The sequence below is a fragment of the Numida meleagris genome, chromosome 2 (assembly GCF_002078875.1).
Source record: "Numida meleagris isolate 19003 breed g44 Domestic line chromosome 2, NumMel1.0, whole genome shotgun sequence".
NCBI classification, from domain to species: Eukaryota; Metazoa; Chordata; class Aves; order Galliformes; family Numididae; genus Numida; species Numida meleagris.
Genome location: NC_034410.1, coordinates 71,411,572 through 71,430,275, shown reverse-complemented (window position 1 = coordinate 71,430,275; position 18,704 = coordinate 71,411,572). Strand labels below are relative to the sequence as shown.

The 18,704-nt window shown below is 36.8% G+C and overlaps 1 protein-coding gene and 1 long non-coding RNA gene across 8 annotated transcripts in view; one reads left to right on the top strand and one right to left on the bottom strand.

Annotated features, from left to right (window-relative positions):
• Positions 1–14,099, top strand: part of LOC110393747 — a 147,090-nt gene extending 132,991 nt beyond the window's left edge. For 2 of the 5 annotated variants that reach the window (XR_002435166.1, XR_002435170.1), the window contains 2 exons: positions 11,487–11,567; positions 12,494–14,087. This is a non-coding gene — a long non-coding RNA (uncharacterized LOC110393747). Of the gene's footprint in view, positions 1–11,486; positions 11,568–11,650 lie in introns of all 5 variants that reach the window. The other 3 variants (XR_002435168.1, XR_002435167.1, XR_002435169.1) reach the window with 3 other exon arrangements.
• The window catches only part of CDH12 (cadherin 12), a 252,015-nt gene continuing 235,797 nt past the window's right edge, over positions 2,487–18,704 (bottom strand). For all 3 annotated transcript variants that reach the window (XM_021386975.1, XM_021386976.1, XM_021386977.1), the window contains 4 exons: positions 16,580–16,701; positions 14,875–14,992; positions 9,901–10,152; positions 2,487–4,066 (listed from right to left, as the gene is read on the bottom strand). In XM_021386975.1, coding sequence (XP_021242650.1) covers positions 3,567–4,066; positions 9,901–10,152; positions 14,875–14,992; positions 16,580–16,701 — 992 coding nt within the window. In that variant the 3' untranslated portion in view covers positions 2,487–3,566. The remainder of the gene's footprint in view (positions 4,067–9,900; positions 10,153–14,874; positions 14,993–16,579; positions 16,702–18,704) is intronic.

The window sequence follows — 18,704 nt, the reverse complement described above, 5'->3', positions numbered from 1 at the left end:
TACTGTCATTGCTTTCCAAACCTTTGCTGTCTGACAATATTATAAATCTGCATTTCAAGAATAACAGCATTTTCAGATTTGTGAGGTAGCACTCTTAAATCCCAGTGTTAACAATCTTTTACGTTCTGTGAAATGGTCTGAACTATCCTAAGTTGTGATATTTTGAGGTGTGTCTTGGAAGGATACAGAAGGCTTTTTCATCCATGAAATTTCTTTCAAAGGATCTGTTATAAAGTTGTCTTCAGTTCTGTATGTCTGCAATATGAGTTTATCAACTAGCTACTTGAATGCATTTTACAGAATGTTTTGTGTTTTGAGGGGGGGCACTGTTCAGACATTTAAGATGATGCCAAATGTTTGTGTACCAGCATCTTATGTTTTGGAAATCAGAATGAAAAGTATTTATCTTGATTCTACCACTTCAGTGCCTTTTAAGCTTTTTTTTGTAAGTAGTTTCCTGTCACTGATACAATATGAACTTTTATGGCTCTTTCCAAAGTCCAGAGAAATACAAACATCCACTGTAGGATATGGATTATGCAAGTCTTTGTAGGGATTTTTCAAAGATACAGTGCTTAAAAACAAAAGTACATATCTGATACAATTTACAAATGCACTGGGATTCCTTAATCCCATTGACTTCATGTCATCTCAGATATCTTGTTTAAATCTTATAAACTTAATATCTGTTTAATTACTTTTTTAAAAATGAAGTCTCAAAACCTGGCATGCATCTTTTAGAAAGAGAGTGATAGGAGGTGGAATAAAACACCAATTTCTTGGGTCCCAGATTATGCGTGAATGTAAAGTGAATATTTTCTTTAGTTCTGTAGAGCTGTTTACAAAAAATACCCTCTTTAATTTAAAATTGTTTGATCACTCTTTGAAAAAAGTCTTAGATTCTAATTAAGATTTTATAGCATAATTACATCAGTAATTATATAACCATTTATTTTTTAATCTTCCTGGAGGTTCATTAATTATGTGATAGAAACATCTCAATTACAAAGCTCTCAAATGTCAAAAATATGCATTTGGTATTCAATTTGTCACTAATTCAGCATAAAACAACTACTGTTGTATCTGAATTGTGTGTAATAGCATGATTAAATCACATTTTCTCTGTACTCATTTTGGATGTTGGGTTCCCATACAGACCGTCCTGCTCAGAGCAAATGCTGACCTTTTTTAGAGTCTTCATGTTCACTCAGTATCACTTTTGTTGATTTTACTTGCATAATACTTGTAAAGGACCAATACAGTTACGAAGAGCAGAACTTGACCCTAAGATTACACATTTGTAAAAATATTTTTTTTAAGAGCTTTCTTTGAGGCCTACTCTGCAGTATTGAATTGTTCTTGGTATGCTATCAAGCACAAAAAATAAAAACACTACCTTCGGAACTGGAATTGTTATGCTAGTAAATGGGCCTTGCTAATACATCTGCTTCCCTAATATTTGGTGAGAGCTTTTGTTGCCTTAGTTTGTCATTCAAGGAACATAAGCTACCTTTGCTTATAATGAAAAAGAAAAACAGAAACCTGCCAACACAAAACATTTCCTGTTACCATGTGCTGTGTTACACCTCAGCACTCTTCTGGTATAATCTACGCTAACAATGATTTTAATGCAGCCCTGTCCAATTGTACCATATAACTCTAAATTTATTTAAGCGATATGCCTTTTAATATCTTATTGGAAGAGTCATTTATACAGCTTTGAAATACCTTTTCATTTCCACAAGAGAGTAGAGGGAACTTTGGGTATGTTAATCAGGTATGTGATATAAGTACATCTGGTAGCTATTAATTCTTCAGTGGTACAAAAACTAAGCTGTAGACCTGAAAGACTTAGGTTCACCTTGCCAGTGCCATTAATCATGAGTAGAGCTTGAGCATATTGTATAGCACGGCAGAGATTTTAGAAGGAGAATGTAAGGATCTATGCACTTTAGGGGCCATAAACCATTGTCTTACAAAATGCGTACTCCTTAAATCATCAGCAAAAAAAAATCACACGAAATAGTTTTACAGGTGATCTTCTACAGCATAGTGCCTTGCAAATATATGTACTTCTGTTATTTGCCTTGCTATGCTTATGCATGGGTACGAACATAAAGTGTGGACAAACATACTGTCTTATGTTTTATTCTGCCTGTTAATATTTTGTCAAGGAGTAGATTTCATTAGGACAAGGTGTCATGATTTTGAACAACAACAACCACAAAAGAAAGTACATATTAGGAAGAAATTATTTACTGTGAGGATTTTGAGGCACAGAAAACTTGCCCAGACAAGTCGTGAATGCCCCATTCCTGTAAGCATTCAAGAGCAGATTGGATTGGTCTTTGTAGCAGCCTGGTCTAGTGGAAGGGGTCCCTGCCAATGGCAGACAGGTTGAAACCAGGTGATTTTTAAGGTCCCTTACAACTCAAACCATTCTATGATCTTATGAAGAACAAAATTATGTAATAAGGATTCCATCCTCAGAATGCTTTACAAATTTTTTAATAAGGGTCTGACACTAAAATATAATGGTGAACTGTAGCAGGTGGTCAGTTGAAAAATAATTATCTCTGTAGTATGTATTTCTGCAGTACCCACAGATGAACAAACTAGTTGCAAAGAAAATTGATGTGGAGCTTTTTGCATGTACTAGTTTAGTGATAATTACAAGGAAAAAAAAATGACTTGATACTAAAAATACAACAATATTCCCAAAACAAAAAACAAACAAAAAAAAACCCCAAACAAAACTATTTAATTTTCTAATAATAGTCTCATTTTTAAAGGAGGGGAAGCCAAGGGAAATTTCCTTCATGTAATGGAGTAGCTGCTTTCATCTTTTATTATTCTGGAAAAAAATGAAATATTTTCATGAACTTTTAAATATTCATTTATGTATGCTAAAATCTTTTCCTTTGTAATTTTGGCTTTACATCTTCAGAGTCAGCAATAGCATTTTAAATTTCAATTTTCAGTGAAATTTTAGAAGAAGAAATATAATGTCTTGACATAGTGTTTTCTTCTTAAAAAAAAACCCACAAATATAACCCCCAAACACAATTAGTTTTAGTCATTAGAAATAATCCAGGAAGTTATCTCCATTTTTGTTCTATAAGAAGTCAGCATGTTGCTGTTGCTTCTTAAAATTCATGTCCAATTTGCCATTCAGTTTTTAACACCATCAGACTCTTTACCACTTAAATGATAAAAGTTTCAATAGGCACTTTAGTGGAATTACGAAAAAGCTACCACTGTTCCACCATGATGCCAGAAAACTATCTTCTTTCTAAATCAGTCAATAAACTGTACCTTGTAGGCCTGAGCTTGTCTCAGTGTAATTCCAGAGTAACAAAATAGGAACAACAAAAAACTGTGTATATTATAGGATTTATCTCTCCTTCGCAGATCAAACAAAAACTGACAGTATGATAAATGCTGTAACTTGCTGGAAACAATTTCTGTCTTTTATAATCAAAGGAATCCTGTCCTATTATAAAGCTTAGGTTTATCTTTTTAATTTGTTGTTGGTTTACTTTTTTTTTTCACTGTTGTATCTGTTCTTAAGTGACTTTGTCAGGGTTATAACTTTCTTCTTCTCCAAACATGTCTGCCAAGATCTTAAAACGAGGTCCCCAGTCACTCAGATAGTCATAATCCTGGTCTGCCTCTGTAGCAAGGGATTCTATGGAGCTGAGGGACTCTGCAACAGATCCATTTCCTTCATAAGCATAGGTTGCCAAGGAGTCATAAGGGGGTGCAGTTGGATCGACATCATTTTCCTGCAGCCTTTGATTAATGAAATCTCTTATGTCTGTGTTGTCTTCCACTGGTGGTCTCTGACGTGGAAAACGCAAGGTGTCTGGTTTTATGTCCCTACGCATTTTGTTATCTTCAATCACTTTGGGATTCCTCAGGGCACCGATGTCGAAAGCTTGGGTGTCCTCTTCTCCACCTCCTTCATCATCATAATGGATAACATTATCTCTGATGTCTTCTTTAGAGGTCATTAGGGTGTCCTTTTTCTTCTGCCTCCGTAGTGCTACATATAGTACTACAATGACTGTAATGAGAGAAAACTGAAGTTAAGACATGCATAGAAATAATTTGGTACTCTGATGACATACCACTTTGAATTCTTTTGAAAGTTGCAAGCAATCAAAAGGATTCTTTTTTTTCCTTAGAAGATAGACTCCTGCTATTATCATAAAAATAGCAGTGCTCTATCCAGTAAAAAGTCATTTGCTGTTTGATGTATGAATCTAACTTTTTTTAGTGCTTGCTGTGAAGGAAGTAACAAATAATTTTCTTACTGTCTTGCTTTATGCAAAAAAATAGGGTTGGATAGGACTTCAGATAGAGATGGGAATTTTTTTAAAATGTTTTCCATGGCTTAATAGAGAAAAATTCCCAAATTTCGACATTATAGAGAGAAAACAAAATGAAAACAAAACCAGAACAAACAACAAAAGGAACAACAAAACAGTGTTGAAGAGAAAAAAAAAAACACAGTAATTTCTGAGATGGACTAATAGATTCTAACTTCGGTTACGTATAGCATACATTTGTTTGCCTCTATGAGTTTTGAAGAATCGCATGTGATATGCGATATGGTTCTGGAGAGAAAAGGAGTCCCATAGAGCTTGTTGGTTTTCAAGTATCACCTCCCCCAAGCTCAACAGTGTTTCATCTTGATGAGCAGGAAATCAAACAAAGGCAGCAAGAAGACTGCATGGATGACAGAGTATCTCCTGACTAAAAAAGAATTGTATGAGAGGGGAAGCAGAGACAGGTGAGTCAGGACAAGTATGCACTGCCTGAACTTGCAGGAGTAGGGTTAGCCAAGCCAAAGCCCATCTGCTGATGAATCTTAAGAGAGACATGAGCGGCTTGTGGAAACACTTCAAGAAGAGTAGGGAAAATGTGGTCCCAGTGATGAATGGCAGGGAACCTCATGCCAAAGGACACAGGAAAAGCAAAGGTACTGAATGGCTTCTTTGCCACTGTCTTTATTCATAATTGTCTTTCAGTAATCCCAGGTCCCTCAGACGAGAGGGAAAGTTTGGAGCCAGAAAAATTTATTCTTGATGGAAGACGTTAAAGTTAGGGAAAACTTAAACAAATTGGACGTATACAAGGACAGTGAACCAGACAGGATGTAAACTGGGGTGAGGGAGATAACTGACATTACAAGGCCACTGGAGATTATCTTTGAAATGTCATGAGAAGTTTCTGAGGACTGGAAAAATTGTCACTACTATCTTAAAAAAAGGGCAAGAAGAATGATTGAGGGAATTACAAGCCAGTGAGTCTCACCTCTGATCCCAACAAAAGTGACAGAGGAAATAATTCTGGACACCATTTACAAGCCTACCAAGAGCAGGAAAAATGATGAGAAGCAAACATGGATTTACAAAGGGGAAATCATGCTCTACTTGCCTGATAGCATTCTACTTTGAGAAGGCTGGTGGATGAGAACTGGATGTTTTTTATCCTAACTTTAGCAAAGTGTTTGATGCTATCTCAGATAACAAATCTATCAGAAAACTGAAAAAGCTTGGACTAGATAAGTAGATAGTGAGGTGGATTGCAAAACTGGACAGATTGCTAGGCTCTAAGTGTTGTGATCAACATCCAGACATTTGCAGCCAATCACTAGTGATGTACCACAGGGATCAATACTGGAATCAGTTTTGTTTAACATCTTAATTAATGACCTGAACAGAGTATACCCTCTGGAAGTTTGCAGGAAATAGTAAACAGGTATTGGTGCCATCATTCAGATGTACCTCAACAGGCTGGAGAAATGGACCAGTAGGAATCCCATGAAGTTCAACAAAGGAGAATGCCAAGTCCCATATGAGGAGAGGAATAAACTCATATACCAGTAAATACTGCGACCTGACTAGCTGGAAAACACCTTAGTAGACAGAGACTAAGGTGGTGGTGGACAACAAGTTCGCTGTAAGTCAGCAGTGTGCCCTTGTGGCAAAGAAGACCAACAGCAGTCTGGGCTGTATTAGGAAGAAAGTTGCCAGCAGGTCAAGGGAGATGACTCTTCCCCTCTGTTCAGCACAGCCAAGGCCGCATCTGGAGTTCTGGGTCCATGCTTCAACTCCTCAGTGAAAGACAGACATGGGCTTTCTGTAGCAGATCCAGCAAAGGGTCACAAAGATGACTAAGGGGTTGGAGCATCTGGCATACAGTGACAAGCTGAGAGCTGGGACTGTTCAGCCTGGAGAAGAGAAAACTCAGGGAGATCTTTTATCAGTGTGCATAAATACCTGACAAAGAGGGAGCTTGAGCCTTCTCAGCCTCATGACAGGACAATGGGCAATGGGCAAAAAATGAAATACAGGAAATTCCATTAAAATATGAGTTAAAAAAAGTCTATTTTTACTGTCAGTATGGTCAAAGCACTGGATCATGTTTCCCGGAGAAGTAATGTTAGATATAGTCAAACCTCAACTGAATGCAGCCCTTCTCTAAGTGGCCCTGAAGGGAAGCTGGGCTAGTTAATCTCCAGAAGTGTCTTCCAACTGTGATTTTGTACTCAAAGGAAATTGTTTTGTGGAGTGGTATTATTGCCAGTAGTTTGGGCATATAATTCACTGAATGTAAAACCTGGTAGTAGTAAATTGCTCTGCCTTTAGTAGAGATGATAGAGTTCTAAGTACTAAGTTCTAAGTACTATTTGTGAAGTAATACAATAAAGAGTAGAGTTGCAATGATAATAAATTCATGGTCCGGTGTGCGTAGCATAAAATAACTCCTGATACTAAAATATTGGCTGTCTTTTATGTGGAAGTGAGCTCAGTAAGAATGACTTCAAGTACAATTTTAATGATTGCGTAAGGTTAGTTTCACAGCAATAATGAAAATCCTGAAAGAACTTTTAGATTTATCAAGCTACTATTATTACAGAAAAAAATTGATATAAGATAAATTCCATTCTCTTATGTCACACACATCGCTGGAGATTGCATTATTTATAAATTAGTTTTTCGAGGTAATATTACTAGATTGACTGGAATGAAGGGAGCTATTAGAAGAACCAAACCTCTTTTCCAAACATAATCTCAGTACTTTAGTCTGTAAAGTAGGAATTAAAATATCTTAATTACTGTCATACACGTGGAGAGTATCCATCAGTGACAAAATCGATGAGTTCTTTGACATAATTATTTTTGAATGAATATGCTAAGTTTTTGAAATAAATTGTTTGTTTCAAGAAAACACTAGAGAAACATGAGCACAGTTTTCTTGAAGGCCCACATCATTACCTAGCAAATTTTTAGGGAAAATCAGACTTCAAGTATTTACATTTTCCCGGAAACTTGGGCAGTGTAAATAATCAATGGATTAGAACTGTCAGGTTCTGTGATACATAGTTCACATCATCCTAATTACTGATCACAAGGATGGCAGCCTAAAAGATTTTGTTACACCTATGTATTTAGATCTTCTAGGCACTTTGTTCTGTATTAGAGAGACTAGATAACTGTCATGGTTTTATGATTTTCGGTTATTGGTATTCCACATCATAACATCATGTAGTGTATCTACCTGATTCTCAGAAGAGAAGGACTACTACCAGGGGACTTTGCTCCCCTGTTACCATTTTCCGGTCAGAGGGAAAGAGAAAAACTCGCAGATCACGAGACCTGTTCTCTTTCCATCCGTCTCTCTCATCCTGGCAGCATCTCGCTCCCCAGCTGTCTTATCGTCGGTAGTAGAGTAAGGCCTACCTTGATTTTTGGACATTCTCATTGTATTGGATTTATTAGCTTAAATTGTAATTGTATTGTATTATAGTGTGTTGTTTTGCATTCCAATATCTTATTTAGTAAATTAGTTTGTTTCTCTTCAGATTGTTGCTGCTGTTTTTGCTCTCATGCCAATCTCCCTGCCCTTTTTTCCCTTTTCCCTCTCCCAGGGTGTGGGTCTGTGGGTCCCCCTCCCCATTTGTCACAGGACCAGGCCGAATGCCTGTAAACCATTGACAATAACCTAAGAATCCAGCCTTAAAATTGAGTTCTGATTGACTCATCATTTGTCCTGGTGGATGAAATGCTTCATATGACTCAACAGTGCATTTACAGGTTGGAACAAAAAAAAAAATACAATAAAATAAAGGGGGTAGCCAGCAGGGAGGGAGAGGGGATTGTCCCCCTCTGCTCTGCCCTTGTGAAGCCCCACCTGGAGTACTGCAGCCAGGTCTGGGGCACCCAGCACAAGAAAGATGCAGAGCTATTGGAGAAGGTCCTAAGGAGAGCCATGAAGAAGATTGGAGCATCTGTCCTATGAAGAAAGGCTGAGGGAGCTGGGCTTGTTCAGCCTGGAGAAGAAAAGGCTTCAGGGATATCTCATTGCAGCCTTCCAATACTTAAAAGGAGCTTATAAACAGGAGGAAAACTGACTTTTTACACAGGCAGATAGTGATAGAACAAGAGGGAACAGTTTAAACTAAAAGGCAGGAGATTTAGATTAAATGTTAGGGGAAAATTTTCACTGAGAGGGTGGTGTGTTGCAACAGGCTGACCAGAGAAGCTGTAGATGCCTCATCCCTGGAGACGTTCAAGGCCGTGTTGAATGGGGCTCTGGGCAGCCTGACATAGCACCTGATTTAGTGGTCAGCAACCCTGCCCATGGCAGGGGGTTTGGAACTAAATGTTCTTTAAGGTCCATTCTATGATTCTATGATCTCATTGCATTGATATAAGCTGAAACTATTATTCACAATGGATTTTTTTGAAAGCTGAATCTCACTCTTGGCTGATTTCTGGGTTTACCCAGTAAACTCCTAGAAGTGTAAAAATGTAGTCCCAAGTGGTATATAAAAACAGCCTTCTTGCTTCAGAAAACTGACATAAGGTCTTTTTCTTAGTATTTTTTTTAAATCTTTGTAAGTATGAACATTTACCATTCTCACTCTGATTTGAAACATATTTCTCACAACAAAAAAATTTAGACAGAATGCAAATTCTAAATTTTACCCACTACTACTCAGAAACTACTAATGTAACCACAAGTCTGTAATACTTCACTTAAGCTATGAATTACTAAATTTATTCAAATGCAAATAAGTATGCATATATTATATTCAGTGTCTCAGTTCTTTTTGTCTGCCCAGTAGATCTACACAAAGATTAGCATGAGATCTAGGCAGCCCACTAGGATAGAAGAGGCATAGACTAGCATCTCTGAGAATTAATTTGCACTAAGCTGGTCACAGTGAACCTGTGTAAGTTACAAAGTTGGATTTAATTCTTTACCAGTTTATTAAAAATATACTGTAGGTAGGATAGAGATGGGTATGGACTGCCTTGGGCAGGCTATAAACAAGGTGTTATTTAAATGTAGTATAGATCCAGATGATGATGCAATGTAATGGAATCCATGCCTGCCTGAAATTAATGTGTTTCTGTCAAGTTCTACAGTGATCTAGCCAGTCACAGTCTGCATTACAATCATTTTCTTCTCCTTCGTTTCATCACTCTTTTTCTCAAGCTGGTATTAAAAATTTAATAAAGGCCTTTACCAAGTCCTTACTGCTATTACTGTCAGTAGGGCTTGCCTACTTCAGTAATTTTAAGAAATGGAAGTTTTTCAATAAAAGTATTTCAGTGAAAGTGTTTCAGACATAAACATTGTAGTTGAAGTTCCACTGAAAGCTGTATCTTTTTATGCAATAAGAAACATCTAGGCATTAGGAGATTCACATTTATGGTCAGTACTTTGAGATGCTTTTCTAGAAAGTTAGAAGTGCATGAGTTTTCATGAACATCCACGCATTTTCAGTGTTTTTTTAAAATACTAGATTAAGCCAATGGGAACACAGATTAATTAATATATGAATCGGAATAACATACTTCAAAAGGTATCATGAGAACTAACCTAGAAGTATAACAATACACAACAGGATTGCAATCAAGGCGCCTGTACTGAGGCCTACTGGCAAGAAGATTGCTTCCACATTGCAAGACAGGATGGTACCATCAGAATCACATCTGCAAACCCGGATAGTCATTGTGTTTGTACTGCTCTGGACAGGGTAACTGCTATCTTCTATTACCACTGGAAGAAAGTACAGCTCTTGCTGCCTCCTGCTGTAGCCATTTCTCCTGGTTTCAATCCCAGCTGTGTTGTCTGTAAAACATGAGAGACATGATAGGATTTTTATTGTGCACATAATTTACCCTTGATGTTTGTGTCAACTTTACTAGTAGGAAGCTCTTTCATTTCTGAAACTCAGTGAATGACGTGCTCTTATGTACTTGTCTTGTCTTATCATTACAAAAGGCATTGTATTCTGATTGGTGTAGCTAAGGGATTTCCTTTTTGCAGAGAATCAAACAGTATACAATTTTCAGTAAATATGTTAGCTTTAAAGTTAACATTTGAAAGAAGACACAAATAAATAAGCAAATAAAAAGCATGACAGGTACTACATAGGGAAGATTTTTCAGTTTTTATTTTCTCCATATCTCCTTCGTATAGCCCAGGACTAGGTTCCAAATGACTTTAACTGCAGGTGGATTTAGATCGGAACTCCATTAAATCATTCAATTCCCTTTGAAAAAAAGAAAGATGCTTGGGCAAAATACAAAACCCTTTCAACCCTCTTGCCCTATTAAGAGTACAGAAATGAACTGAGTAATTTATAATCAGTACATTTTCCATCAATTAGTCATGAATGAGTTCAGAGCTCTGAGAAATTATGTTTTGTAATTTCTCCCCAGTAGCTAGTCAGTTATCACTACTTTTCTTGAATCAAACAGAGCAGCAAGGAAATGATGTGCAGATTAAAAGAATTGCTTTGAAAACAAAAAGAAAATAAAATTAACAGGCAATCAATTAGCTGTCAGATCTGAATGAAGGCAGCCTGCAGCAGTAACCATTTCTCCATCCCACCCATACACTTTACTATATCTTTAGAAGAGATTATTTGCTGTCTATGTTATGAATTTTATCCCTTCTTGGAGTTTTGCAGTATGCAGAAGAATTAAGGCCTCTGAATTCAGCAGTTACCCAGTTCTGAATGAGGACAATGAGAAAAAAAGCCTAAATATCCAAAATCATGTACGTTATGAATTGCTACCATTCAGAGAACTCTTGACTGACAGAATGTTTATTTCAGATGTCAGTATTTTGTCAAATGAACAGGCACACAAACATATCAAGTTCATTGACAATTAGCTTTGAAAAAAAAGAAATATTTCAAAATTGTTTTAATCAAACCAAATTCAGCTTATTCTTTCTCTCTGTTTCATCATCTGCACGGAAAAAAAAATTAGTCCGGCTTCATCTTACATTATTTCTATTGACTGTTTTTCCATTACAGTATTGAAGATCACTTTTATAGATGTCACAAAGAAACCAAATGATTTTCTGTTCTCTTTTCAAAAAGAATGGAAAAGCTCACGCTTTCAAGTCATTGGCTTTGAATCTTTTCTGTTGCTCTTTTATGACCCCTTTCACAGATGTTCGATGTCCTTTTGAAAATAAGGACACATGCATGTGTTTGAACTCCACACAGAGCAGCCTGGAGCTGCAGCCTGAAGGTAAGACTTCTTCTTGTTCTTCAGTCTATTTTAACAGAGCATCTAGTCAGCACCTTGAGCTTCTCTCTTGCTTATCTTCACAGTAAGTTATATTCTGGGGACTACAAGACCTTGAAAAGTTTGTTCTAGAATCATAGAATCATTTGAATTGGTAAGAGACCATTAAAGGTCATCTAGTCCAACTCCCCAGCGTTGAACAGTGACACCTACAGCTAGATTGGAGTGCTCAAAGCCTGACCTTGAATGTCTCCAGGGACAAGGTATCCACCACCTCCAAGGGCAGTACATTCCAGTGCTTCACTACCTTTACCTGTCAGATCCTGCTAAAGAGTCTATCCCTTCTTTCTTCTATTCCTCATATAGATCTGAAAGGCCATTATCAGGTGTCCTAAGATGCACTACAAACACATTACATCTAGTGTAATTTCACAACACCTGTATTTTATCATGATAGAACAGCACTGGTTACTGGAATTCTTGGTGTGTTCAAAAACGTTAGAAGACATATTTTCTTGTAAAAGCATTAAATGTAATGTTATGAACAAGAGTGTTTCGTTAAATAAAGCCAAAATTCCTCTCACAAAGTGCCTGCTTGATACTAACACAATCTCTAACTCAAAAATTATGACATTTATGTTTTTAAGAGGTGTCCTTTCTGTAGCAAAAAAATGAGGCTTTGTTATTATCAAAGAGAAGAAGATAGTGCATTGTGCTGAGTTTTCCAAGGAAGTACCACGGACAGCTAAGCAGAGAATGGAAAATAATAGCGACTGTAGTGCATTATTAAGAAGAAGCAATCTTCACCGTTAGGTCTAATGGGATAAATGATGCAAAACATTTAAATCTTGCTTTGTATAACTATAGTTAGATGTTGAAATGTTACAGCATTTTTAGAGAGTAATAGATGTTAAAATCAAACTGTTTAGGCTAAGCACTTCAGAAGAATAATGATCTAATCTTCCAAGAAGAGAAGAAAGGGGATTTCATTCTATTACAAGGCTGTCCTTTATATTCACTGAACTCTCTGTTTCAAGAAAAATACTTGAAAGGCCTCTGAAAAAATGCTAAAAGGTACATATTTTTGATTTAATAAGTTAATGTTATTCATATTTGCAATTTTATGAATTATTATGTTTTCATTACGTACTGCAATTATTAAGTGAAATTCTTTGCTCACTTGTAACCTGTTTTTAGCTATCTATGATGTACTCTTACAGAATTCACTAGTGAGTTCTTTATCCACTGATTAGTTCTCCCTTCCAATTCATATATTTCTAATTTAGAGATAAGGATGTAATGCAGGACCTTGCACAAGTCCAAGTAGGCAATGTAATTTGCGCTTCTTTTCAACATTGATGCTGCCACTCTGTCTTAGAAGGCCATGAGATTGGACAGGCACAATTTACCCTTAGTGTAGCTATGCTAGCTACCTTGGATCTCCTCCTCATCTTGCACGTGCCTTAACATAGCTTCCAGGAGGATCTACTCCATGATCTTTGCAAGTGTCATAAACATGAGGCTCACCTTAACTCTTAAAGGACCTGATTAGTTATTATGCCCTTGTAGTAGCTTTGATAGCTTTTACCATTACTCATTATATCAGTCACATATTTCAGCAGTTATAGTTGTTGCATTTTCAGTTGTATGATAAGAGGAGGTACCACATGATCAAGAAACATAGTACAGCATGACTAATATGGCAATGTTGATGCCGGTTGTTGAATTCTATATAAAAATATATACTGTCAATTTGACAAAAGGATTTCTCTGCCAAAAGGAAAATTAGGGAAAAGTAAGCAACAGAAAAGTTCTGAGTTTGGATTTTTCTGTCCACAAGAGTATGTGCTTGAAGATATTTATAATAGTTAAAAAAAAAAAAAAAAGTTTTTCATCCTGAGTTATTCTTTGCCATTTATTGGAAGCTTCAAATGAAAACTAAGGGTAATGTTATCAGTAATGACAAAAAAATGGGGGAAAAATCAGAGAAGTTAATCATATGAATCTACAAATTATTCAGAGTGTAGTAGGATGTTATACTGCAGGAGCACTGTTCATATGTAGAACTAATTCTCCTATGGGACTATGTGTCCTTCAGAAAGCACAATAGCTGCATGTTTTGACAGTTTAAAAAGTAGAAGTATTTAAACAAGGCAGCATTAGTGCTTCGTTTAAAGATAAACCTGTATTGGCATATGAGTTCTTCCTGAGAAACTGAACAATAGAAGGAAGTAATAAAACATGTAGCAGTGTTTTTGCATGCTTGTAAGGAAATCCCACTCGGTGGACAATTCCTGGCCCCTAAAAATGGGAAGAGGTGTAAGACCTGAATTTATATTAATTTATGTTCTAGATAGTTTAACAATTAGAAATGTGTCAAATAAAAGTTCTGTAGGTGTCTGAACCCTTCTTTTCTTTTGGCTCAAAGCTTGCTTTCTGAGGTATGTTTTGTGATAAGACTCTAACTTACTTACCAAGGAGACAAATGGTGGGTGTCGCCGTGTGGCAATCAACATCAACCGTGTGAACATTCGAAAGCATTTCCTTCAGGGCTGTTTGCCCCAGGAAGAGAGTGCTCAGGAGTGTTTACTGGCGGAAGATCTGGCCTGTGACCAAGTAGCACCAGCTTGGTATGTGAGACTGGGGAATGATACCATCGTATCCTGTGAAAAACAGGATGCGGATGGGCACCTTCCTGCTCCCTCTTATCTGCTGGCAAGGCCCGGAAGATGGGTTTTCTGCTGAGATCCCAAAGCCAGAAGCTGCCACTCCAGAGAGAGCTGACTCAGCCACTAACTGTCACTCCAAAGAGAGCTGACTCGACCAATTTGGACTTATTTATAAGTTCGTACTGCTGTTGGAGGTTGTCATTGACCAAAGGGGTTGTTGACCAAAGGGGTCGTCGACCAAAGGGGTTGGTCAACCAAAGCAGTTGGCAACCGAACAACAAGCCCTGATGACCCACCACCCAAGAAGATCAACGTCGGCGCTACAAACAACGCTGGACCCCTGGTGGTGACTATCTCTCTTGCTTTCTACAAAGACTCCTTGCTTTTTTATCTCTTTTCTATCGCCCACCTTCCCTTCCCCATCTCCCTAAGCTACTAGGATTTGTAATAAACTGGTCGGGCTAACATTTGACCCGTTGTGTCTTAATCTCGCCGCCGGGTATACATATATTAAAAGAACCCCTTCTCCCTCCTGTAAATTGGAGCGAGACAGTAGGCATGACTGGAATACGAAGTAATCATAATGGTCATTATAATCACAGCCTGCTGTTCTGAAAAAGATATATGGGTAAGCAACTTACTTCTGTAGTCATGGACTGTGAAATTTGGTTTGTTGGAAGCCTCAGGTGACAGTCTGAAGGAAAACTTTTGCCCAGCTGGTGACAAATCTTTGTCTGCTGCAGTGACAGTCTGTATTACCTGAAACCAGATTAAGATTGATTTTGAAGTCAGTTCACTCTTCTAAAATACATAGTTTTGTTAAAGTGGAAAGTGAACCACAGATGAAACAATGAAAGGGCAATCCTTATGGATTACTCTCCTTCTTCTAGTGGGTTGGATGACGTAGGTAAGGAGTGTGAATGCTACAGTCTTTAGAGATCTTGTGATGTCCCAGAGGGTCTTGCTTTGACATATAGGAAGGAAATCAGAAGAATTTCCCCTATCATCATAAAAGAAGCATCTAATAGTTGTCCTTTTATCAAAATGCTAGTGATTGTTTTCTAGTGAGTTAATTAATTAGAGACAGTTCACTTTATCAGTTACTGCTACTATCACTGGTAGGACTAGTATGTGCTAGTACTGCATCCCAATTTTACAACTTCGGATGAAATGGAGAGGTTTTTAAGGTCTAGGCATGATGGAGTATTAGGACATGAACTTTTGAGTCTCAGAGTAGATGGGAATCTATGAGATTTTATATGACAACAGTGCAGTTAGAATATCTCCTAGTATGATTTCCACTGATCTAGGTTTTTGTGCCAAAAAATTTTGGCAGTTATTTATGTGACAAAATATTTATAATTGTTGTCAGTTCACTGCTTATCTCACCCTTCCCCTGTAAAAGATCATCCTTTCTATTATTAGTGCCTGGATAAAAAACTAATGGCTTTGTCAGATAAACAAGAAGCTAATTTAAGTTTTCTGAGAAGTAACTGGAACATGCAAAGTATAAAAAGGTGAAAAAAGAGGAATATTATATGAAGTCACAGACATATCTGTAATAAAAGCAATAAAAATCATGTAGGCTGATTACATATTACATACATATAAAGAGAAGTTACTAATGACACAGCAGGCTGCAAATATTCCTTCCGTGGCTGATAATTACTCCCATAGTTGAACAGCCAAAGTTACAAGTCATGTACATATTACAAACAGTAATAGCTGTTAATAAGTTTGATGGTATCCTTGATGCCTTGCAGCAAGGTGTAAAGCCTTGGCCTTTTGCAGGGATACTCTGTTTAGTTGTGCAAATTTTGTGTAGGAAGACTACGTGCCACACAGCCTTTGGCCCAGCATTACTGACACTGGCATCACTCATGGAGTAAGACAATGTTCTATATCCGTAGAAGCTTTTCCATGCTGTGCATGTGTTTGAAACTGCTTATAAAAACAAGCTTTCAGGAGGAATGACTTTGGCTTTGTGGGTTCTTTTTCTGTGGATAGGACACACAGATGTATGTAATCCATCCTGTTGTGCTTACTTCCTTGACCATAATTTTACTCCTGTATTTAAATGTCTTAAATGAAGAACTGCTTTCTCCTGTCATAGCTGTTCCCTGCACAGTACCAAATGACTGTGGTCCATATAATTAGAGATCATAAAATTAAAAATACCATGAATAAATGTCAACAAACAGAATTCCAAAAAATGAATGTTTATTACGCATTTTATTTGCAAAATAATTCTAAATATCATGTCATTTTTGAAACCCATGACTTTTCATAGCTATAAATAACAAGAGAAGAAAAGGCAAAATGGTAAGTATTACAAATTTGAAATACCTGTCCTGGTTTGGCATTTTCACATACAGATGTCTCATATGGAACTGAAATTTCTGGAGGAAACTCGTTGACATCCAGGACGTTTATTATAACGTTGACTTTGCTGGTTAATAATGGGTTACCTATAAATAATTTTTAGGAGAAAAAAATTGAAGAATGTTATTTATGTTTGTTTATCACCAATGTCCATGAGATGTCATAATATTTTCTGATTATGGTGACTTCTAAAAATCCTTGACGTACATTCATTTCTGATTTGTATACAGGAGAAAACAGAAGCAAGCTTCTTATCATTTTGTACCAGACTTTGATCTATTATTGTTCATGGAGTAAAGAATCAATCAACATGATTATGTTTGTCAGAGCATGATTTACAGAATTTAAAGTTACACCTGTAATTATAGGTGCAAACTTTTCTCAGATCACTTTTCATTGAGTCTTTGGTAAACACTTCCAAGAATTAAAACTGAATGCTGTTTTCAACAATGGAATGCAGAAAATCAGTACTATTTATCCACTGTTTACATCTTCAGGATATTAAGGAGGCAAGTGGAGTATTTAGTAGGTGGAAAAAAGTGAGAGAAAAAAGACATAAAAAAAAATGCTGAAAACCAGAGAGAGTCAGTGGAAAATTCAGCAGTGAAATTCATAGAAATAGGATTCAACTCTTGGTTAGATCATTAAACTGTCGTACTTACTTGATTAACTGCATAAATATTTGCAAGTAGCAAATACTTTGTGCAAAATAAATGATAAAAAATAGTACTTGTCAGTGTTTGTTCATTGTCTTTCTAAAGCAGATAATTGTAATTTACTACCTGATATAGTTTAGTCTAGGTGTACTAGAAGCATGTTGTATACAAGATCATCTGCAAGCTCAGTGTCTGTTGGAAAGGAGTTACAAATTCAATACCAAACAGATAAAATTACCTTTTATTTTATGTTTAGACACCTTGGAGGGTAACGGATACATAAAAAACAGTTTAGCTGGCAAGTCAAAAAGATAATGTAGTTATCCTTTTGAATTTTAAAGAGTGACAGTGACTACAGAGACACAGTTAATTATTGAAGAAATCTATTCCTGAAGCATGGTGGTGTCAAAATGACAGCATGGGGTCATGGTTAAGAACAAGAAGAGTTTTCTTGAATCTTCAGATATAAATGGCCCACTTATATTGTTTGTGCTAACTGCTAACTGTAATTTGTATAAACCTTTGCACATCTATCGTTTATAACCAGCGTGGCAGCAGGGAAAGTCTCTTAGCAGGTCAACAGTGTATTACAACTCATCATCAAGAAATTCATTGTAGCACTGTTAAAATTTTACACAATTTCTTTCTTATACTTAGAAACTACTAAATTGAATGCTTTCCAGAAGTCTCTGCCAAAGCCTAAAGGTTTTCCAAAATGATTTCTGAGTTAAATAACACCAGCTGCAAGTAAAAGCATGCTTTACTTGTTGACAAGGAGTGGCTAAACGAACCATCCTAAAAACTAGCTTGAACTTTCAAAATGACCCACAAAAACACTATCCAAATCTCACAATACGTTTAGTTCCTTCCTGTCAACATATCTAATTTATACAGAAATCTGACCATCAGTTTCCATGCTCTTTGAACCCTCAGTCATTTTCAAGTCACCACAAGCACATGCAGAAGGTCTCTGGAAAAAAAGCGTTGTGCAGTATGAATGTGGTTAGAGCTTGGCAGCTGGGATCAGGGCAGGGATTCTTTAGATGGCCAAAGAGCCAGAAGAAGTCTGAATCACTTGCCCACATTTGAACTGGTTACTCTGTACTAGCAGGAAACAAAACAGTACTAAGAGGTTATTTTTATCAATGGAAAGTAGGACCCCATTTCTGAATATGGACAGAGATCAGCTAAGTCCTGAGTGTCAGGAAGTAGGAATGTTTGTTCAGGACTGATAAGCAAAAGGGGCATAGCTTGCAAAAACCTATGGAACTTGGTATGGCTTGCGAAATGTGTAGCTTGCAAAAACCTACGGAACTTGAAACAATATGGTCAAAAGTTATCAATTGTGGAACTGACCAGTAAAGTTGTAACGCACCATATATGGAAATCACTAGAAGAGGTCAAGAAGAATATGCTGAGGAAACAGAAGAAGA